This window comes from Neltuma alba, unplaced genomic scaffold (assembly GCF_004799145.2).
Source record: "Neltuma alba isolate B1F8T4 unplaced genomic scaffold, ASM479914v2 tig00013031_pilon, whole genome shotgun sequence".
NCBI lineage: Eukaryota > Viridiplantae > Streptophyta > Magnoliopsida > Fabales > Fabaceae > Neltuma > Neltuma alba.
The window spans coordinates 279,179-302,764 of NW_021637378.1; the positions used below are offsets into that span (position 1 = coordinate 279,179).

A 23,586-nucleotide genomic window follows, 5' to 3' on the forward strand; every position below is an offset into this window, starting at 1 on the left:
ATGAAGTCTTAAGGGATCTCATTACAAGAAATTTTATTTATTTAATTATCAAATTACCCTTATCTTTTTTTAAATATATATTGACAATTGAAAATATAGTCGTTAACAACTCAAAGTGTAATAATTAACAATTATCATGATAAATATTGATAACTCATATATTATATTTTTGTAATAGGCTGAGAAAATGTGTTGTTAATACTTGTGATGATAGTTGTTAATCGTTGCATTTTAAGTTATTAAATGATTGTTTTTTAGTTGCTAATGCATACTTAAAAAATAATGACAATTTAATAATTAAATAAATAAAATCTTTTATAATAAAGTCTCTTAAAATTTTAGATTAATTTGATGATTTCAAAAACATTTTATATTAAATTTTTTACTTGGCGTCTTATCACATATTTTTCATGATTTTTGTGGGTGTTAATATATCGGAGTTGACATTAATGTGATAGGAAATATTACCTTCCAACAATTATTTGGATGGTTTTTTTTAATAATTTATTGTCCAATCAACTGATCAAGGGACAAATATTCTTACTCAGTGTTCCCTACACGTAACTTAATTGGGAGATAGAACTGGCAGCTTAGCAGCCGCCATAAAATAGCGCGCCTACCACTTCCCCCACTTGAAATATTTATCTATTAAGTGGATAATATTCTTATTCACTCCCTTGCACTTAGCAAATTCTTGATTTATTGATGTAATCCTCGGAAAGTTACCAAATTGAAAATATGTCTAAATATAATGAATATATTTTTCACTACCACTTTGATTTAACATAAAAAAATTTTATAGGGTAAATTATAAATATAGTTATCAAATATAAGCTTAGCTCATTATATCTTGGTAGCATAATGCGAGGTCGCATATTTAATATTATCTCCGGTCTTAATTATAAAAGTCAGTTGATTAATTTGAGGAGATTAAGAAAGTAAGTTGAATTAGTTATTTGTCCTAAATAGGTGTTGTCTTTCCTAAAATATCCTTACTACTCAAGTGTATCGACTAGAGCTATCATTATTAGAAGGGCTACTTTGGAAAAAATATATATAAATATAAAAAACAAAGTGGATTGGGATATTATATTTAGAACCAAAATAAAAGTCAAACAGGATCTTATATTAAGAACCGGAGGTAGTATTATTTATATATAATTTCAAGCTGTTAGTGTTAGTTCTTTTAAAAAAAGTTGCTATGATGTTTCGGAACATAATTACTAAAAAAATCTCAGTAACGAACAACTTGTATTAGTAAGTTTCATAATAGTAAATGACAACTGCTTACTTATCATTTCCACTTACTGATAATCATTTTATTTTATTTTTGAAAACTTATGTAATTCTCTCAAAAAATGTGAATATAAATCACACTTCTGTCACTAGTATTGGTCCAAGAAATGTCAATGTTATCGCCCTACCCTCATTAGAAAAAAAAAGAAAAAAAAACTAGTTACTTATATCAAGTTTCTCATATCCATTATATCAAGCTGTGTCATATTTTTAAAATATATTATTTAATTATAAGTCCGCATGAAATAAACAAAATACATGGTCACATGTAATTAGAGAATTCGATAGAATGGATATAAAAATTTGACCTCAATTTTTTTCCCAAAAAAAAAAATCACCCCTACCATTAAATGTTTTTATGTTTTTTTTTTATCTCTAACCTAACTTAATTAATTAAGACGTACGTGCCATCTTATCTGATCGTTACGTTCTGGGTTCCAGCCTAACTAAATTAAGACCCAGCATATCTTTTGCGTGGGCATATGGGGCATGCAATAACCTTATTCAGTTTAATTAAATGCTAAGTATTTCAGATAACATAATATTTATTTACAATTAAAAATTATGATAATTAAAGAATAAAGAATCAATTAAAGTGCACGTGGATATAAACATCATATTTATTTGTGATTAAACAAATTGGGCGTTTTGTTTTTGGATATATATAAAATTTATGATAATTAAAAGCATACCTAATCATGCCAACCCCTTATTTAATGTTTACTCCTCATTTGATGTTGTAACAGCAGGAAATTAAAATGCTTTCAAAGATATTACATCCGGTCCTGCTTATATGATCTTGTTTATAGTCTATAAACATGTTTTATAATTAGGACCGAAAGTAATATTTCCATCAACTGTGAAGTTAGTTAATTTGATGCTATATTATTATTTATGACTTGGTTATTTTAAAATACTTTTTATGCATTAGAAGGCAAGAATTAAACTATTATTAATTGCTCCCATGTGATTAGCAAAAGAAGAGAAAAAAAAAACTAGTTACTTATATCAAGTTTCTCATACCCATTATATCAAGTTGTGTCATATTTTTAAAATTATTATTTAATTATAAATCCGCATGAAATAAACAAAATACATGATCACATGTGATTAGAGAATTCGATAGAATGGATATAAGAAATTTGACCTCAATTTTTTTCCCAAAAAAAAAAATCACCCCTACCATTAAATGTTTTTATTTTTTATTTTAATCTCTAACCTAACTTAATTAATTAAGACGTACGTGCCATCTTATCTGATCGTTACGTTCTGGGTTCCAGCCTAACTAAATTAAGACCCAGCATATCTTTTGCGTGGGCATATGGGGCATGCAATAACCTTATTCAGTTTAATTAAATGCTAAGTATTTCAGATAACATTAATATTTTATTTACAATTAAAAATTATGATAATTAAAGAATAAAGAATCAATTAAAGTGCACGTGGATATAAACATCATATTTATTTGTGATTAAACAAATTGGGCGTTTTTGTTTTGGATATATAATAAAATTTATGATAATTAAAAGCATACCTAATCATGCCAACCCCTTATTTTAATGTTTACTCCTTATTTGATGTTGTAACAGCAGGAAATTAAAATGCTTTCAAAGATATTACATCCGGTCCTACTTATATGATCTTGTTTATAGTCTACAAACGATGTTTTATAATTAGGACCGAAAGTAATATTTTCATCAACTGTGAAGTTAGTTAATTTGATGCTATATTATTATTTATGACTTGGTTATTTTAATACTTTTTATGCATTATAAAGCCAGAATTAAAACTATTATTAATTGCTCCCATGTGATAATAATTAACACATTCAGGGTCACATCCTACAAGATTAGCCTTAAAATCATTAAGAAAGATTCTCAAATTGCTATGAGAAGGAGATTCTCTGGTTGCATTATAAGAATTTTTGTTATCATAGTTTAATTTGCCCATTAAATTCTTTTCCCTAAGAACATCAGAGATCAGAATGATCAATACGGAAAGATACCCTTAGGGCATAATCTGATTTAATTTGAAGATTCTATTTCTTCACACAATACTCATGTCATGTTCTTCTCCCCATTATAACCGTACGTCATCTCATCATTCCGTGAGCTTTTTTTTTTTTTTTTTTTTAACCTTTTCCTTCAATTTGATCTCCTCTATGTAACTGCTCAGGCCTCGTTTGGTTAGGTTAAGTAGAGAGAAAAAAGTTAGATTCCCAAAAGGCCAAAACAAACACACACACACACACACATCTTGCTTGGTTTCAAATAAATATAATACTCCATCTTTTTAAGAAAATGACTGTAAGCTTATGAAAAATGCAAAATCAACTAAATAACTTATATATTATTTTTTTTTTGAAAAGTTAACTTTCCAAAAGGCTACGTGATTGAGCCAAGTGAGGCTGCAGTCAATTGATAAAAATAATCTAAGTAAATTTATACAAATAAAAAAACGACCATAACGTTGAAATTAAATATTAAATATAAATGTAATCTTCCCTTCATAAAATTATATCTATTAATAAGGTTCCAATTTCAATGAATTAATTAAGCCGCAACACGCAACAAAATATGGAGCTTGAGATATACTACCCTCGATCCTTAATATAAGACCCTGTTTAACTTTTATTTTGGTTTTAAATATAAGACCTCAATCTACTTTGTCTCTCATATTTATACATTTTTTCCAAAATAGCCCTTCTAACAATGATAGTTTTAGTCAATACACTTGATTAGTAAGGATATTTTAGGAAAGACGATACCTATTTAGGACAAATAACCAACTTAACTTATTTTCTTAATCTCCTTAAATTAGTCAATGACTTTTATAATTAGGACCAGAGGTAGTGTGTAAAATATTCTAAATCATGACATTATTTACAAGTTAAATACATGAAATCAGCTTCCTACTCCTGCTCAATTTATATGTTGTTATTATTAGATATTGGATTATTCATAAATTTGTTTGTGCGTTAATGCATACAGAATATAGTTAGAAATATATATATTTACATAAAGAATAGTAAAAAGAATAAGCTTTTAGAAAATATGTTTTAAAAAAAAAAAAAAAAACACAACCTACAAACGGCAGACACGAAGTCTGCGTTTTGGCAAACCCGGAATACTGTTTTATACGCGGGGGCAGTCTAACGATGACGTTTCGCTCATATCCTCCTGCTACTGTTGAGAAAGTCAGCAGAAGTACCATCAGGGCACGAGGAAGATGAAAGCAATCTCAACCGTCCATCTTTATCAATAAAATGTGCAATAATTTTCCTCCGATATCACTCCCTCTCTTTATTTATAGCTCCCTTTCACTTTCACCTTCATTTTTACCTCTCAAGCTTCGCTGAACCAAAAAGTGCAAAACCAGAGAGAGAATGAGTGACCTTAAACGCAATGCTTCTTCATCACTTGCGGCTATGGAAGCTTCTATTGAAACTTCCGTGTCCAAGAAAATGAAATCCGACTTCGGTTCTTGTCAACCGCAGTTGCCTTCTTCCGTGTTCAGCTCCGAAGCTCACAGTTGGCAGACACGGCGATTTCTCCGGCTACCTCTGTGAATTCCACTGCAACTAAGGTTTCCGGAGAACATTTTCTGGTCGGTTACCGCTTTCCTGTTCCTCGGTATCCAGCGCTAATGTTGAAACCATCGATGCTATGGGAAACAGCACGGCCACGGCGTTGGATCCGGAGGTGCAGTTTCGAATCTCTGTTTACGTTACAGTTTGGTCTTTTTTTCATCCTTCCGCGTTATGTCTTTCAAAAGTTTCTTTTGGTTGCTGAGAATTTGAATTCTCACAATAGCATAAATGTTTGTTTCCTTCTGTTGCGTAGATTTTATCCTTAAATCCTCCATAGCACGAAACTACGAAAGGAATGTAAGATATATAGTTATCTGGTTGAACTATTGATATTTTCTCTCTTCTTTTGTCCTGTATTTTCTTCGTAGCCAAGCAGTTTCCCAGAGTCATTGCAAGTTTATGTTTCTATCCTATTCGAATTGCCGTTATTGACTAATTAATAAGCATATTTCTAATATTAATTCATACATTTTCTAAACTCGATCCTGCAGACCAGCGTTTTAGAAATGGCAGGCTCAGCTCCTAGCACGTCAAATTATTCAGGTTTGAAATAGCTGTTTCTTCAACTCTCGGTGCGTAAGCGCAATTTTCTGAAGAGGAATGGCCATCATAACCTTTTCTTTTTAAAATTATATGGCATGTGTAGCAAAGACAGGTACTCGTTGAACGAGTTTTACGGAGACTCGGAAGAAATGACGGTGTTTCCGGTGAAGTCCTCAACGGAAGCCAGTGAGCATCGGAAGTTTGCGGCGACAAAGATGGCGCCAGAGGAGGAGATTGAAGAGTTCTTCGCAATGGCGGAGAAATACGAGCAAAAGCGGTTCGCGGAGAAGTGAGTGTTAAATTTGTGGTGCGCAGGATAAGGAGTGTGATCCCCAAGTGCTCACGATAGCAGAATCAAACCCCTAACTAACTAACAACTTTCCCTTTTTCTGCAGGTACAACTATGATATTGTTAAAGATATGCCATTGCAAGGTAAATATGAATGGGTTCGTTTAATTTGAAGCCATGAAAGTGCCTTACGGAATTGATCGTGCCACTTCCGGGGCTTCTGTTGAAGAGGACGTAGATTTGCTGGATTTTGTACAGCTAACACGTTGAATAGAAGTAAGAAAGCTACGATTCTCTACGACATCGTTTAGGGCTTTGATGGAAACTTCCTTTTTCTACAGAATGTGAAAGAAAAACATTAACTTAGATAAAGACAAGTCCCCATTAATTTTGTGCCTTAATTGCATTTGAACTCTCTTCTATATGAAAGTTTCTGGAGGATATGCACTTGAGGCTGAGCTAAACCCTTGGGGTTGCTCAAAAATGGGTATTTTTGTAATGAAAGGAAAAAAGTTTGTCTTTATTTTAATTTTTGTTTAAGTCTCCAAATGCAGGTATCTTTTTAAAATGTGGGGTTTGCTTTTGGACGTTTTAGAGAGTGATTCTTTTGAGCTTTCCGCGCAGCTTGAGACGATCTTTTTATGGGATTATTCTCTTTCATGGACACGTTTGGGAACATCCTCTCCATCCCAAGCAATGATTCCATGTTTTTATCCCCTTGCTTTGTGGGGACCATGTGCCCTTCCTAAAGAAATGCCTGCATATCAAACTAATTTAGGTCCTTCGTTCACTGTTAATGATTGCAAGAATCATAGGGTACCGATATGGACAATATTAACCCTTTGCTTAGAAATAGAACAAAAGCATATCATCCCCACCCTACATCCCAACCATTTTCATTTCTATGACCCCATTACCCCCATAGGCCACAGCTAGACTGGTCGTTACATCCAGATTCTTTGGTCACACCTACACTGGTCGTTATATCCAGATTCTCGGACATGACATGTGTGGTCCATTTCTCGTTACTTATGTAGTAATAATAAACATTTTATTCAGCAAGCTGGACGGTTAAATTTCAAAGAGGGTAATATTTGAATGTGTTGTGTTGGAATGTCTTGTCAATTTTCTAATAATGTATGGATGGAGATCATCATTGTGCTTATACGACATCCCACGTATGGTAACGTTAAAAGCACTGCTGTGAAGTGAGAAAGTAGGCAATCGGTGCCTTGAAAGCAAGAATTATAATAATTGATGATCAGGTAAAGAAAGAGTACTGATCAGAGCCAAAATGTGAAGCAAATGAGCAAAGAGGCAAAAGGAAAGCAGCTTTGTTTTGTGGGGTTTCATAATAATTATTATAAACTAAAGGGTTCGCCAGAAAAAGGGGGAAGGAAGGAGGGTGACATAATAATACTTGTTTTAATGGAGATGAAGAAGGGAAGTGTGACAGAAGACATTGTCGGAATTACAAGAAACAGCGTACATACACACATAGACCCCTCCATTATCATTATTTTGTCCCCACTGCCAACAATTCCACCCCTTTACCTCTTATCCCATTCCCTCTCATCATTCTTCTTCTCTGCGTGGTAGGGTTTGCTTTCCGTCCTTCTTTACCCATTAATAAGCACATCCATGTTGTTATCAAAAATGACAAAACAATAGAGAAGGTTAGGGGAAAATTTCTCATTAAAAATTTTATTAATGATTATTAATACTTTCCGTGTATAAATATCTATCAATTCTTTCCTATCAACAAAATTTTTGAAAAAAAAACCATCGAGGAAAATAAGTAAAAGGGTATTATCATTTTTTTTCCATTTCACAAAAAAGCTTTCGACGCTGCTGGGGAGTATATTGGTGCACAAATGTCAATAAACATAATTATGTTTAGTTAATGTTTACAAAATAATTTTTTTCTTTCTTGTTCTACCCATAATTAATATAGTTATTACCTATGATATACCACAAAATGATTATATTTGATAAGAGAAAGCGTTCTCAAAGCGTGTTGTAATGGTGGGGTATTTGTTTTCATGATATTACTTGATCTGATTATATAAAATGGTGTTTATCTACCATCTTTTTTAAACATAAAACAAAGAAGTGCAATATAGGCATTACTTAACATGCTTCTAATCTGTACTCAACAGGAAATAAAAGTTTCAACTATGGATTCTACCAAATACATTATTGGCACTGCCATGGTGATTAATAAGCATGGAAGAAAATAATAATGGCCGCATGATTAATAATAAAGGCAATTAGGATGGATGAAAGAGTAGCAAAGTGCGTTCAAATCATCATCAACATGTTTTAATTAATGATGCTTATTAAAGACGTGATGGTAATGAAATGACTTTTGAGCTTTTGGAAGGAGAGATCCAGAATATCTTTCCTTTTTTTCTTCTTCTTGTTTTTTTTAACTTCCCAAATACTTCTTTTTCCTTTTCTCTACATGCATCTAATCAAGCATATATAACTTAAAAATATTACAATATTAATAGTTTGAAAACCCTTAAAATGAAATCACTGTATTAACATTTGTCATTGTTCATATTTTTCAAGGTAATTCATGTCAAATCAAAAAGTGTACTCGGGGGTTATACGATTCAACATTTTCTAATCAAGAAGTGTACTTCTCGCGCTCTCTCTCTCTCTCTATATTTTAAATATATTCCATCTCAATTGAAAATGAAATAATATTTTTAATATTGTATATATACACACACTCATAGGAGAGAATGATATTTTTGTAGAAGATAAGCTCAACATGCTTTTCAGTTTTTGTTGCTTCCATTTTTTCTCTTCATTCTTCACTCTTAAATAAAGTAACATCGCTATCGTTCCATTTTCCGATCGATCTCCGGACAGTTCCATTTTTATTTTATTTTATCACTTTTCTATATTTTAATTTTTAATTTTTAAAACATAGAGCAAAAATCAAATTTTAACTCTAATTTTTTTAAAAATAGTAATAGTGAATATTAAAATTTTTTAAGAAATAGGCTGCCTAAATCTAATTAAAATAATCCAGGAGTGCTTAGGATGATGGCATGATATTTCTATGCGTTTTCCGGAAGTAAAAATCACATCCTTTTTCCGGAAGTAAAAATCACATCCTTATCATCTACTACCTCAAATTCTTAATATAAGATCTTGTTTGACTCTTATTTTAGTCTTAAATATAGATCTCAATCTATTTTGTTTCTCATATTTATGTTTTTTTTCAAAGATCGTCGTTCTAATAATAATAATTCTAATCAATATTTTTAGTTAGTAAGGATATTTTAGGGAAAAAAACCTATTTATTACAAATAAATAACTTAATTTATTTTCTTAATTTACTCAAATTAGTCAATAGCTTTTGTATTTAAAACCGGGGGTAGTATTATTTGGATTTGTTTTACTGCATTCTTATACTGTATTAAAAAGAAGTATTCCTCCGGTTCTAAATATAAAACCCCTATACTAGTGTGTATAAGGGTCTTATATTTAAGATCAGAGGAGTATATAAATAGTAAATTACTGATTACTTATGAACTTTTAAACAATGCCACCATTCTGAAAACTATGGTTAAACTCCACCACGGTTAACTTTTTAAATTGAAGGAGCAAACACTTTGTGTGGATATGGAGAAAATGAGAGATAAAAGAATATTAGGAGGAAAAATTTTCAAATATAGCAAGTCTTTTGACTATTCATTCAATCCATCCAAACATAGCTTTAATAGCTAGAAGTTACAAACGGAATTGAGTTCACAGCCTTCCATTTTAACAAGAGCATCAATGCGGTTAGATTATAAGGCTTTTTGGCCAATCTTAGCCTTTTCTCTTGAAACAAAGATGAAAGAACTTTCACCTCATATATGCAAACCGGATTATTAATTGATTAAATTTATATCCAGCTGGACAGCTCGTTTACCAGAAGTACATGTATTTATATATATAATATAATATAATATAATATAAAACTAACACAACGTGTGATTCATAGCTTATAAATTGTGCAACCCATCTTAAAATTCATAGAAAACATGTATTATAATTAGATAACTTTTGGAGCGGTAAAAACACTATTTAACATAAAAGCCAATATACAGCTTGCTGGCAATGAGTTAAACAACGCGCAAAATATTTTGCATAAAAAAATAAAAATTATAAAAATAAATATTTTTAGTCTATTATTCTATTAAATTAAATTTTAATTTGATCTTCTTAGTATTTCATGTTGTGGTGAACTAGAGTTTAAATTTTTTGTTGAGACAGGAACCCACATTTAATAGGTAAAAAAAACTGTGTCTAGCATAAAAAATGAAGCAAGAAATTGACACCTATATATTGTTTATGACTTTTTCTAGACGTATATATAAATTCATAACAAAATTTTTTACTGCGACTAATTCAAACTAAAATATTAAAAGAGGAAGAACTTATAAAAAAAATTAAATGAGATCTTATATTTAAAATTAAAATAATTTTTTAACTAATTTTTATATTTAAAATCACGGAGTGTATTGTATTTTAGCCGGTTATTGCCTCTTCCTCTCCCATTAGAATCGACATGGTCATGAATCACGCATGACGCCTGCATTTTACTTATAATTAATTTATAACGAGAAAATAATGAGATAACGAGAAAGGATAGGAGGTGGAGAGAGAGCATTATCCTGGAAAGCGTAGTGGCGCGTGGTGAATAATATCGAGTGGTCCCATTCACATTCACAGGTTTCGCTTCGGCCATTATTCGCCTAAGCAAGGTGTGGAGAGAGAGAGGAGATACGCCAGAATTAGCATCGCCAGCCACCTAACCAACAATTCATCATGTGCTGCTCGCCAGAATTAGATGAACACTAGCCCCGATGATTCCCACCATCACTATTATCCCAAATCTTCAACTACCATAAAGTAACATTCTTTTATTTATTTTTTTGAATATTCGACCTGAAATTCTCAGAATCCTGAAATTTGAGCTGTTCTGAAAACTGGGTCTTCCTCGAGCTATGCCGAGAGGTGAACTTCGGCTCGAGCTATGCCGAGAGGTGAACGTGGCGGCGGCTCCAGTGGAGGCGTCAGGGGTGGAAATATCTTCTGGGGAAGAAAGGAGGACACTGATTTCAAAGGAATCGTTGTAATCTTTGCTTGGGTTTCTGTTCAGGAGAGCCAACTATGGGATTATGTGGATTTGTACTCATCCTTAGGGTGGAATTCTCTTGTTTGTCATGCTCATTATATCTCTGCGTAAGTCTATTTCTGTTAATTTTTTTTCTTGGTATGACTTTCACGCGCCAGTTCCTCTCAACATTGCTAATTTGCTATTTCTTGTCAACCTTCGGTAAATTTGTTTCTCAATTGATGCAGTGACAAAGCCTCGGTGAATTCTCGTTCAATTTTATCCTTTTCGATTTTTGTTCCGTGATTAGTCTTAGTTTCCTGCTGTGATAACTGTATGGGGTTTCTTTCTTGGATGTAGTTTTGTTGTTGTTCTTTAAGGTTTGAGGCTCCTTAGATTTCTTAATAAATGCTTTGATTGGTAGTAAAGCGCATTCGTTGGATAAATAAGCTGCTCAGATATGAAGATGTCATGCCTGGCCGTAGATGAGGATGAAATCTCACGACAGTCAACTGTCTGTCGAGTACAACTTGAATTAGGGGAACGAGGCTGTCGCATAGCATTCCTTGGTTTTGGAAATTATAATCATGCTCACTGCGGCCTGGCATGTTTTTAGTTTTTTCTGGATCGGTGTCAATAATTATTACGAGTTATGTTTCTTGCAATTCAAGTGTTTTTGGGTTTAAGAAAAGAAGTTGTCATTTATTTGATATAGCTGATTGTTAACACTGGCCTTCCTCTCAGTCCAGTGTTTTGATGCTGTAAACATCGGAGGTCAGTGATGGACCCAGAGCTTGCCATTTGAGGGTGCAAAAGTGAACACCATGTAAAATATTGGGGGCTGCAGTTAAATTTTACTCTTTTGTTTTGGATAATAAAATTAATTTTTTTAATAATATTAATTCTTTTTCTTAACGAAGTTGTGAAATATAGTGCTTGCTCCCCTTGGATATGTCCTTGTCAGAGGTCCCTGCGTTATAACTCGTGACATGAAGGTGCATGTTGAGGTTGAGTTCACTTTGGATGTCCTATAACACACGGTGCTAGAGTCAATATGTTGATGAAGATTACTGGGCACACAAACACACACACACACACACACACACACACACACACACACACTCTACAACCATTTGAGGCCATTTTATGGACTTGCAGCACATACTAAACTATCTAACTATCAGAAAAGGCATCGGCAAGCCGGCAAGCAATGTATTTCACGTTCACACAAATACAAATCGAGGATATCTATGTATATTTGTGCCTGTACAGTTTGGCTAATATATAAATTGAATCACCGTTGGGAATGATTTGTAACTCTTGTAGGTTAGGCACCCAATGAAGGTTATCATCACCGTTTGAGTAGAGGGGAAATATCTAAGACTTGTTATAGTATGTGTCTATGCGTGTAAATATTGTTTTGGAAGGTTTTAGTTTGTGGTCGAACTGTTGAAGCGCCCCTATTAAAGTTAACGAAGTTTACCTTCAAATATGATTAATGAGAGTGAGAATGGAAAAGTTTCTATAAGTGAATATGTCAGGATGAGAGTAAGGTGTCGGGCATGACTAAATGGTAGATTCTCAGTAACAAGGACCCTAGTACTTTTCTGTTAGCACATGTAGAGACATGCTTAATCGATAATCATTCAAAAATGATTTGAGTGGGCTATACTGTATTCAAGTGGCTTATCAGATGCCTTCTCACCTGAAGTGATTGGTTGGCATACTAATAGAATTCTCTAATTTATTGTTTTTCATTTTGTAGGTTTCATCATGAGAGTGCACTGTCATTGGCAATTTCCGTTCTTGATGAACTCATCAAGGTTAGTATTAGAAATGGGAAGTTGTGCTAAGATTTCATTTGAGTTTCTCAGACATGAGGAATTTAATGATGTTCAGGCTGCAATCTCCGGGTATAATTTGTTAGCTTTGTATCTGAGGTTTTGAGCAAACAGTTTCTTTGTGTTATGCAGGAGTTGAGGACAAGATCATGCCCTGTGGTATTTGCTTCTTTTTCTGCCGGATCAAAAGCTTGTCTGTACAAGGTAGTTCAGGTAATTCCAATCACCCATTCTTATCTTTGGTGTGGAGAATTTATTGGTTGAAGTATGTAATTTTTGCTGGATTGGAAATGCTCATTCTTATAACTTTTCATGTAAATGCAGCTTATTGAGGGAAAATGTGAAGGTCAGCTCTACCTGGTAATGCATTTTCCTAGTTAATAACTTCCTTTTTTCTTAATTAAAAATCCTTTTCTCATTCCTTGATATTTTCCTTGGTCAGTGATGTCTTTAGCCTTTTTACCATTTAGATTATATTAATTATTGTTTTATCATGTGAAGCATAACTATCAACTGCTCAGGAACTTTGTTTCTGGACACATCTATGATTCTGGCCCACTAGATGTTACAAGTGATTTTGGCATCCGCTTCGCTCTACACCCAGCGATTGTAAAAGTGCCAGGACCATCAAAGGTTGTTTCCTGGATGGCAAAATGTGTGGCTTCTGGTTTTGATGCTTTATACCTAACCCGGTTTGAATCCTTAGCTGCTGAACATTGGCAAGCTTTGTATTCTTCTATTGTAAGTATCTCTTCTGTCCAGCTGGAGTTTATTTTTGGGTATGATTGTATTGTTTTAATTCATTCTAATGTTCATTTTTCTCTTCAGAATTTTGGGGCTCCATTTCTCATTTTCTGTTCAGAGAAAGATGAGATTGTGGCATTTCAAAGTATCCATACTTTTGTCCAACGATTACAGGGTCTTGGTGGAGATGTTACCCTTGTAAAACTGAGTAGCCCTTCTCACTTAGGTGTGTCTGATACTTTTTTATGGTTATGTTCACTTTCCTGCATTGCTACCAATATTGATTGTAATGCTGACTTCAGCGTTGCTTTTGACTCTAGTGATTTGCAGTCAAAGGTTTCTGCATGCATTCTGGAAACTTAAATATATGGTCTTCATCTAGTTCTACCTTATTCGGGCAAAGTCTTCCTTTGCAAATAAACCAGTGTAAGCACTTGGAGCATTCTAACACCATTAATTTTCTGTTGTTCCAGGTCATTACAAGCATCATCCTATCCAGTACAGAATTGCTGTGACCCATTTGTTAGAGAAGGCAACCTCGATTTATTCTCATAAAATGATGGAAAGAAAGAGAACTGGAATGGAAAGTATGCATGATGAGATCTCAGAGTTAATCTGCGACCTACAGAAGGCAGCAAGTCATTCAAATCGGAGCCTCAGAAGAGTTGCATCAGAGCCAAGTGATCATTTCTTTCTGCCAAGCTCCGCAGCATATCATGACAGTAGAGATTCTGGCACTCCACAGGATGAACAGAAAGAAAAATCTGTTTGTCTGCCCAGTCTCCCGAGCATCAATGCTCATAGTGTCCTTGGCCAATTTCTTTTCGATGTTTGTGTTCCCAAGAACATCGAGGAGTGGGATGTTAAATCTTCAGGGACCATGAATGGGAAGCCTTTTGCATCTGCTCGCGGGCGTTCACCCTTCAGCAGTGTCAAGTGTATCCGTCGCTCCAGATTATGAAATCGTTTTCTTATCTAACTTGAGGAGATACTTAATAACAAACTTAATTGCAAGAGTATGGTACATCAGCTTTCCTGCAAGAACTTGACTGGACAATATGACCTTTCTGCAGAGTAACTGAAATGGTTCGAGTGTTTCATATAAATAGAGTTTGCATGGGAAGAACCCACTCATGGATGTAAATTAATGATCATCTAATTGCCTGACGCGGGAGTGAGTTAAGGAGAGGCTTGCAAGAAGATGTTTTGCATGTACAAAGATTAGTGCTAGGGTCCAGTTTGGTTGTAGTTTTGATCAAAACAAGTGTGAGTTTTGTGGTTTACCGGAGCCTAGAAAATGAGCCCCACTGTCCACGACTCAATGAATGTATCTTGTTAGAGTTTTTATATTGTACATGGATGTGTGTGTGCGTGTATATATATTGAGGTTAATGAGATGTGATGTTTGGAAACTTGTAGTTAAGACGTGTCTAAAGAGCAAATAAAGGGGAAAAGAAGCTGCTTGCCAGTTTATATTTTGTCCATGCTGCTGCTTTCGTTGGCAGGATCCTAATCACAGCCAAGAGGAGCGTCCAATAGGTCCATGAGTAACAGACTTCGAATGCCAGTCTGCACAATGATTCTTCTGACGAGCCGCGTGTCTCAAGGTAGTCACCCGATCTTCCATGATCAGCTCTCACACATCCTCAATCAATGAAGTCAACTTACGGTTGCTCAATATTATTCTCTCTATCCGTCTGAACCTGGATGCTCTTCAGATTCCTAGCCCCAGTTTCATAATAGTCCATAGTTCTGCTACTGTGCTGGGGTCCATAAACCAATGCTGTTGCTCTTTTCAATGTTAATGGACCCTATAGTTCAGGAACCCAGGTCTCGAGTGGAATTAGTGATTCTTCTTTGAATCATGAGTTATGTGTACAACAATTTATATGCCAAGTTAGGCATTGTCTTATGTACTATTATCACTTGCTATAAATTTTATATTTTACTTAATAACAAATTTATTTTTTATTCAATTAATTTCTCCCCTACTTTCTTTTCTCTTTACTTAATGAAACCAAAGCGGGACTCCTATGGAAAGCCGAACAAAAAGCATGGCATTATTATTATTTTTAAAAATAAACCAAGGTTAGAATAAGATGGCATCTTCTTTATTATAGAAATATAAATAAATAACCAACAAAGGTTGGTTCTTATGATAAGGAGCTAATTCATGATTTATAAGGTTGTGAGTTTAAATTTTACTGTTGGGTTTTATTAGTGGGCGATTTATTTCTATAAATGTTTTTTGAGTCTGGAAATATGTTTTGCTTGTGTTGAATTTTAAGAATCCAATTCACCTAAACTTTTTTTTTTATAAAAAATATATATAAAAAATACTTAAATAGAATTAAAATTATTCTACATTTAAAATTTAAAATTTTAACATCAAAATAAATTGATATCATTGATACTTATATAATAAGCTGTCTATAATCTTCATTAGAGAAAATCTAAAAAAAAGTTCCCATTAAAAATTTTGTACCACTACTTTGTAAATTTTGTAGCCACAGACTGATTTAGGTCATTCTCGTTAACTTTTCCTTATTAATAAAATTTTCGATGGAGACTATTTTCCAATATTCCCATTTCATCATTATAAAATATAAAATTTATAATAAGTTATTCACATAAATAAAACTAAACTAAACTAAATAGAATGATTTATTCCTTAAACTTCAGCGAGGCAACCAACTCACGAATCAAATGAAATGGGAATACGAGACAACTTAAAAGTAGCTTATAAGTAGCTTTTTAATAGTGATTTGAGGAATATGAGACAAGTATGTTAAAGAAATTTTATTTCGGCTTACATAAAGTTTATACGAAATTTCCACTATGATCCCAAACAGCCACGAAATATATATCGCGGTCGTACTGTTCCATTTTATGGAATGTCAAAAAGAGAACTCCAAATAACTAAATTAATGGGTTGACAAACCTCCTTATAGAGCTTGTTTGGCTAAAAGTTTGGAGGCAAATAAGTTGCATTTTTTCAAGCATAGGCCCATTTGAAGAATTTGTGCTGTTTGGCTTAGCGATTAAGCAATCTGATTTTTGTATGAAAAGTTACAATAAGCTATAACCTAAAATTAATAGCTTATGACTTATATCTTTTGAAATATGGAGAGAAAAAAAGTTAAGAAATTTATTACCTCTTTTAGTTCTTATTATAAGCCTCAAATAACTAATTTATAGATAACAAAAAATCAGTTAAAATTAGTTGAAAGTAATAAATATGTTAGAAATGTATTTTTGTTAAAATTACTTACTCAATCATTATTAAAATATTTTTTATGATCTTTCTAAATTTTTAAAATTTGATTCACTCATTAAATTTCGCTTATTTATATTAAATTAATTTAAATCCATTGTATTATGTAAAATTAATTTTTTTAATAATGATTTATTATTTGTTAAAACTCATAATCATTTTGGTAATTTTATAAACAAGCTTACTTTTACTCGGGTGTGTTTGGATGAAACCAAACCGTGGTTTGGAAAAGTGATTCTGGAGAATAGATTCTGGAAAAAATAGATTCTGTGAAGAATAGATTTTGTAAAAAAGTGATTCTGAGAAGTGAGAGTGTTTGGATAGTTGTTATCAGAAGCACTTTTTATATATACAAATTACTAAAAAAAAGACATAAGTTAATATGATAATTACAGAAAAAATAGATTTTATGATATATTTTAATTTGAAGAAATAAAATTGTTAATAATATGTTTTTTTACCAACATAATTAATAATACATAAGATAATATAATTAATAAATAATTAATGTCTATATATATTTATAAAATATAAGATTAATATATTTATAAAAAAATATGTTTATAAAAAAATAACAAGATACATATCATATAAGCCCTCACACTCTCCCTTTTTTCTCCAAAAGCAAAAAAATTTTGCTTTTTCCAAAACCATGGTTTTGGAGTCAAAACCATGGTTTTGACCCAAAACCATGGTTTTGGTTTTTGGAGAGGCTGTTTGGGTAGCATTTTCCCCAAACCATGGTTTGGGTCTCCAAACCATGGTTTGGGGTGCTATCCAATCATAATCCAAACAACTTTTTATCAATCTCATTTTTACAAACTAGTTTTTCTGAATTCCAATTTAAACACAATTCAACTTATCTAATTTAACTTTTACTCAACTTTATTTTTTTAAGAGTCAAATTGATAATAAACTACTTCTTCAATCGCTAATCGAAATGAACCCATAATATCTCTCATCGATTACCTTGATTAGGAAAGATAAGAACAGTGCAAGGCTTCTCTTCGAATTTGAATTGAACGTTTAGCCGTTAAGGTAATATGGCGCTCACATGCTCCCTCCCCTCGCAACGATCAACTCTTGCTCTTCTCATCTCATTTCCTCATAAGTCCTAACTTCGAGTTTACATTTTTCCTTCCAGCAAGCACACCTGTGAAGCAAAATCTATCCTTCACAACTTAAACTAAAAAAAAATGGTGGTTTCTAAGTTAACATACGAGGAATGCAGGCGACGACGGCTAGAAGAAAACAAGAAGAGAATGGAGGAGCTAAACCTCAACAAGCTTGCTAGTGCTTTGAAGCCTTTGCCATCACCTAAGTCTTCCCCTGTATTTCACTTGTTTTCTTCTCTTCTTCATCAGAAAATCTTATGAGTTTTTTCTTTTCCCCTGGTAAACAAATCTTATGAGCTTTGTTGGGTCTGGTTTTTGTTGTTTCAGGCCAAGCCTAGGGTGGCACGTCAGCCGGTAAGTCTTCTTCTTCGGCCCCAGTAAGAAGGTCTAGTCGCGTAGCCAGCTTACCTCCTCCAAACTACAAGGAAGTTAGTCTTCAATCTTCTGCTCTTTCTTTAACGGCTTCGTTCCTTTTCTTTGAATCAGTTTTTGTCGTCAAATATGTAAGTTTTTTTGAGAGGGATTGTTTTTATTCTTGCAAGGGCCCCATTGAACCTTTGCTGAGACCAAGAAGGTGAGCTCAAGTTTTATACTTGTCACTTGTTCACGCTTCTTTTAAGATCAAATTTTTCATATGGAAAATGACTTGTAGGTCCTATCCGAAAAGGGACTTGCTAAATCGAGTTTATGCTTCAGATGAAGTTAGGCAATATGCAATTGATAGAGCCGAAGAACTTCTCTCTGGTTTAGATTCTAAATACCCAAGTTTCATCAAGCCTATGCTCCAATCACATGTCACTGGAGGATTTTGGCTTGTAAGTAAAAGGGAAATACTCTGTATTCTTCATTCCTCACCAATGATTTCCATTAATGGCAAGTTTTGAGTTTTTCTTGCTTGTTCTGAACAGGGTCTTCCAGTTCATTTCTGCAAAACTTATCTTCCTCACCATGATGAAACAATAACTCTAATAGATGAGGATAGGAACAAGTCTCCTACCAAATACCTTGCTGATAAAACTGGTCTTAGTGGTGGTTGGCGAGGTTTCTCAATTGATCATGAACTAGTTGATGGGGATGCATTGGTGTTTCAACTCATCAAACCCACAGAATTTAAGGTGATCATTAGGTAGACTTATGTGTGCTCTTGATTTTTTTGGGCCTGTCAAAACTCACGAGCTCTTATTTTTGACTTCTAGGTGTTCATAATTAGAGCATATAAATCAGAAAACAAAGAGGAAGGAGATGAAGATTTGGATGCTTCACACTTGAACAGGAGCTCCAAAAGAGTCAGAGCAAGTAACTCCCTTTTACAATTTCTCTCTCTCTCATAACGCATGTTCTGTGATTCTCTCTACGATCATAATTAAAATGTTTAAACTTTGAATACATTACGTGGTATAATGAAAGGTCATCTATTCTGGTCTCTGGTTATAGAAGTTAAGCCTTAAATATCTCTAGCAGATTTAGTATCATAAATGATGCATGGATTACATTCGCACTATCTCCCCATTTACACTAATAAGGGAGTCTCTAATTGACAAATTCCCTTCACCGTTCTTAACTACCCATAATCACCATACTAATACTTCCCCTTAAATGGATCTTGACTCTGATACCAACTGATATATTTGTATAAATTGTTGAAAAATATTATTCAATTCATAGATGCCCATTACATTCATCCTATCACCCTATATAGAGGAGCCTCTAACTACCCAATTTCCTTTACCGTTACCTAACTACCCCTAATCATCACATAACACAAACTCAAAGTACTTAGATTCAATTAATGGTCCATAGAACAGGTGCGGAATATTCCTAACTAACTTATGACATGTTAATGTGCTGGGAATTTGTGGTTCTGGTGCGTGTCAACACTTTAAAGCCTCTTATTTCTCCTCTTTATGAAGGCACAAGGTAGTCCTCGTTGTTGGGTTATAGCTGGAAGAACTTATTTTGATGCCGTGGAAGCTTCAAGGCAGCACATCAGAGTTTTTTGGTTCTCTGAGATGTACAAATGCCCTGAGAAAAAGGGGTCTTCTTGAGATTAACTTAGTTTGTATTATTGTTCCTGCATCTCTAGGTCCTGATTATGAACATGAAGAGGACAGATTTTGATTGAGATGTGGTATTTTGTAACTAAACGGAGTTTTACTTATAATGACTTGAGAAACATGTAGCTTCTAATTCTGATCCAAAATTTATGAAACTAATGTATACACGGAAGGGATGCTTTTCCTGAATTTCTTAAGCTCAATACTCCCTTAGCTGATTTCCTTGAGCTAAGAGAGTGTTTCAATTTTCACATTGCATTCTTTTTCAACGGGTTTCAAAGTATATAATTAGATTAGATGGTTTTAGAGATGTGATTTTTTTTTTTACTCTAATTGAAAGTGCTTTTTCATACATAAGAGAAAGATGCGATGTAGTAGTAGCTGAAAATGTGATTCCATTGATTTTCCATCATTAGTCAATGCTTTTGAAAGCTTAATAATCCAGACGATTCGTATTATATTTCACAGAAACGTGAAATCAAAGTAATTAAAGTTGCTAGAAGACATGGAAAGAAAGGTATCATTTATAATTAGAGTTTTCCTAAAAAATAAAATTTAAGTATTTAATCTCATACATTTAGATACGCTCCTTTTTAGCCAAATTAAAATAAGTAGATTTTAAATTTTAGAAGTTAAAATTGTTAATAATAAGTTGGCTACAGGGGTAAATTATATGGGACAAACATTTAGATTTTAAATTTCTGTTTCTTTCTTGTAGGATGCCCCAATATGGCCGATTCAAGTTTTGGGTCATCATGGTGTAACTTCATTTTTGTAATTGTTAGCTTAGGAAGTTTGAAAAACGAGTAATATTATTTATTTTTTTTCAAAAATTAATTTGTAATTATGAATAATGCATTTTGTTAAATTTTTTGTAGTATATATAATTATTTAGATTTGAAGCGATAAACTATACGAAGAAATCCCGTCACATACTGGTCAAAGTTTTGATAATGACCATGTCAAAATAATTAAATTATAAAGCGTTAGAATTTTGTTTAAAGACTAAAATTTACAATTTAAGCAAAATAAATCAGTCAATTTGACAACGAAATAGTGAGCTTAGTATCTTTATTCCCAAAATAAAACTTGGAGGAAAATAAATTGAATTGAGGATGTTTTGAAATTTTTAGTATTTTTTACTGCCAATCTTTTAGATCCCGCCAATTCACATTGGGTATCCCTGTGGCCTGGCCAAACGACACCGTTTCTTTCCTTCTCTTTCCCGCTGCAATCCAATCCAGAAGGCAGAAGCTCTCTTCCGTCTCTCCCGCCGGCACCACATTCCATTGATCGATTCGAAGTCACTATACATCAGCCATTGTCTTCGATGGCGGGAAACGCCATTGATGGAATCACAGATTACAGTAAAACGGAACGCCTGATTCTTCTCATAGACCTCAACCCACTTCTTCATCTTGAGGATCCCACTCCTTACATTAATTCCCTTCTCACATCAACGAAAATCCTTCTCACCTTCCCTCCTCTCTCGTCTTCTCTCTTCTGCTTTAAGCTCTTCTTTTCCTCGCTTTCTCCCCTTCTTTCGTCCTCTAAACTCCACCATTTTGTCCCCAATCACTCACTTTCTCTCTCTTTCAGTGACTCCACCTTTACCCTCCAATCTCTCTCGCAGACCCTCACTTCTCTGCCTCATTTTCACAATCCATTGGATCCCTCTCCTCCCAGGGCCTCACATCTTGCCGCATCGGTGCAACAGATTGTACACGACTATGCTTGGGACTCGGTAATATGTTCTCCTATACCAGATGCTGTTCTGAATTACCCAGTTGTTCGGTCGAATTTGGTTGTTTTGTTTTCGCCTATTTGTAGATCATTCAAGTGTCTGTCTGAATTTTTCGATGTGGAGCTAGGTCACGAGTCGTTGAAAAATGTGGGTCCATTTTGTGAGAGATTCTCTGGGTTCTTCAGGAGTGTGAGTGGTGCATTTGGTTGTAGGGACATTCATTTCAGTTGGGTTGATGTGAAGTGTGAATCTGGATGTTATGAGCATAAGAACGAGACCGATGAAATTAAACTGGTTTATAGTTTCTTTGAGAGTGGAACTAGAGCTTTGGGTTGGGGGTTATGTTCTGTGGATTCGGTAATACTTGGTTCCGCTCTGCTTCCTTTTGGTTTAATTTATCCGAAAATTGGAGTGTCATCGTATTCTCTCGATATAAATGATTACTCTAGTAAACTTCATGTCCAACTGAGTCTTCAGATCTTAGATGTAAGTAGGAATCCCATAGAATATAACTGTTGTGATCTTGAGTTGATCAAATTCAGGTTCTTTGGTAAATATGATGATGTTCGGTTTGATCCAGAATTGATTAATCCGCCAAAAGGAGGCCGTGAACACAAGGAAAAATTTTGGAAGCAGTTTGGTAATGGAATCACAAAATTTCATATTAAGGCTGTACAGAGGAATGATGCTTTTTTGAAACTAGGGGATCGCATATCTGATTCTTTTCTTGTACGAGAAGTGTTTGGTGAATCTAAGAAACAGAGGAAGGGAATTTCAAATGAATTCTTCGCAGATAGGGTTCTTGATATTCTTGCAGTTGAATTTGGTTTCATGTGGCAGAGAAATTCTGAACCCATCTGGCAAATGCTCTGTAGTTTTCTTTATAACGAAGGTTGCTGGGCATTGGTGTACCTTTCCAATAGCGACGGTGGTTCATTTACGGGCATTCTAAGGCCTTTTACAATATCTTCTGCTCTCTTATCTCTAATAGACGATCCAGATATGGTTCTTCATTTTGGAGGAGAAAATATGGCTCAACATATCAGGACATTGAGTGCTGACGTTTGCAAGCCTGATATCAACTTTAAAAAACGCAATAAACTATTGGATTCTCAAGATAAGAAGAGTGGTGCGGTGATTGAGGGTCATCAGAAAAAGAACATAATGGATAGGAAGAGCCTTCAAAAACTCACGTGGAGCACCTTCTGGAAAGCGGCATATGATCAGGTTGACATAGACTTGCATGGGGTTTACCATGCCAGGGAATGTAAAAAGTCAAAAAAGTTGAAATTTTTAAAGTGCTGGATGAAGCAGATGAAGAAACCTGACTGTCATGATATAATTGTGTCTGATACATCCAAGCCAAATCAGTTAATTCCAGAAAACATCGACACTAGATTGACTGGATCACCCCAAGATGGTCAGCTGCCAATCTCCTCATCTGCCTCAGCAGGAGAGAACACTCTGACTGAGGCTTCAGGAGTACAGGCCGGTGCTGTGCTTGACACTGGGTCAGAAACATCTGAAGGGTTTTTCAGTACTCTTTCCGACAAGATCCATCAGGGAATTGCATCTGAGGACGTAGACTTGCAGGCTTTGGCTGAGCGACTTGTGAACTCATCCATCTACTGGCTATCAAAGAAGTTTGACAGAGAAACCATTTCTGAAAGTCAAAATTCTTCGAAATGTAATGATGCATATGATAGCATGATTGCGGCTGAACTTAGCAAAATATTATTAATGGAGCCAAAAGAGTTAGTCACAAAGCATAAAAGCAAAAATCCATTCTCTCAGGCATCTGAGACTGGAACTTCTTCTCCCATCGCAGGACAAATAGTTAGAGAGTATCCTTTGGAGACATTTTGCGTAATTTGTGCATGTGTTGTGGTGCAGCTCATATTTCGTTGTTATTATAGTTTTGGCTTCTTTTGTTTCCATGTTTTACCTTAATGAGAACAAGATATGAACTGCAGATTTG

The 23,586-nt window shown here is 34.0% G+C and overlaps 4 protein-coding genes across 4 annotated transcripts; all 4 read left to right on the forward strand.

The window, feature by feature from the left end:
- The first annotated feature begins 4,453 nt into the window (after positions 1 to 4,453).
- On the forward strand, positions 4,454 to 5,890 carry LOC114733764 (cyclin-dependent kinase inhibitor 7-like). Its single transcript, XM_028921260.1, has 4 exons — positions 4,454 to 4,502; positions 4,793 to 4,928; positions 5,532 to 5,717; positions 5,824 to 5,890. Exons 1-4 carry the CDS (start codon positions 4,454 to 4,456, stop codon positions 5,888 to 5,890), a joined length of 438 nt encoding a protein of 145 aa, XP_028777093.1.
- A 4,508-nt stretch (positions 5,891 to 10,398) lies between these two features.
- On the forward strand, positions 10,399 to 15,397 carry LOC114733779 (uncharacterized). The gene is made up of 8 exons (XM_028921275.1): positions 10,399 to 10,736; positions 10,766 to 10,964; positions 12,602 to 12,659; positions 12,810 to 12,890; positions 13,002 to 13,037; positions 13,179 to 13,418; positions 13,506 to 13,647; positions 13,895 to 15,397. The coding sequence occupies exons 1-8, from the start codon at positions 10,727 to 10,729 to the stop codon at positions 14,380 to 14,382; spliced, it is 1,254 nt and encodes a 417-aa protein (XP_028777108.1). The 5' UTR covers positions 10,399 to 10,726; the 3' UTR covers positions 14,383 to 15,397.
- Positions 15,398 to 17,824: 2,427 nt separating this feature from the next.
- On the forward strand, positions 17,825 to 19,973 carry LOC114733731 (B3 domain-containing protein At3g19184-like). Its single transcript, XM_028921224.1, is given in 8 exon segments — positions 17,825 to 18,026; positions 18,138 to 18,173; positions 18,176 to 18,238; positions 18,353 to 18,384; positions 18,463 to 18,625; positions 18,719 to 18,925; positions 19,007 to 19,106; positions 19,721 to 19,973. Coding segments are annotated over 8 exon segments (747 nt in total). The 5' UTR covers positions 17,825 to 17,891; the 3' UTR covers positions 19,732 to 19,973.
- A 1,140-nt stretch (positions 19,974 to 21,113) lies between these two features.
- On the forward strand, positions 21,114 to 23,584 carry LOC114733765 (uncharacterized; the record flags this gene model as incomplete). The annotated part of the gene is made up of 2 exons (XM_028921261.1): positions 21,114 to 23,452; positions 23,569 to 23,584. Coding segments are annotated over exons 1-2 (2,274 nt in total), but the record flags the coding sequence as incomplete, so codon positions are not given.
- Between the last annotated feature and the right edge of the window lie 2 nt (positions 23,585 to 23,586).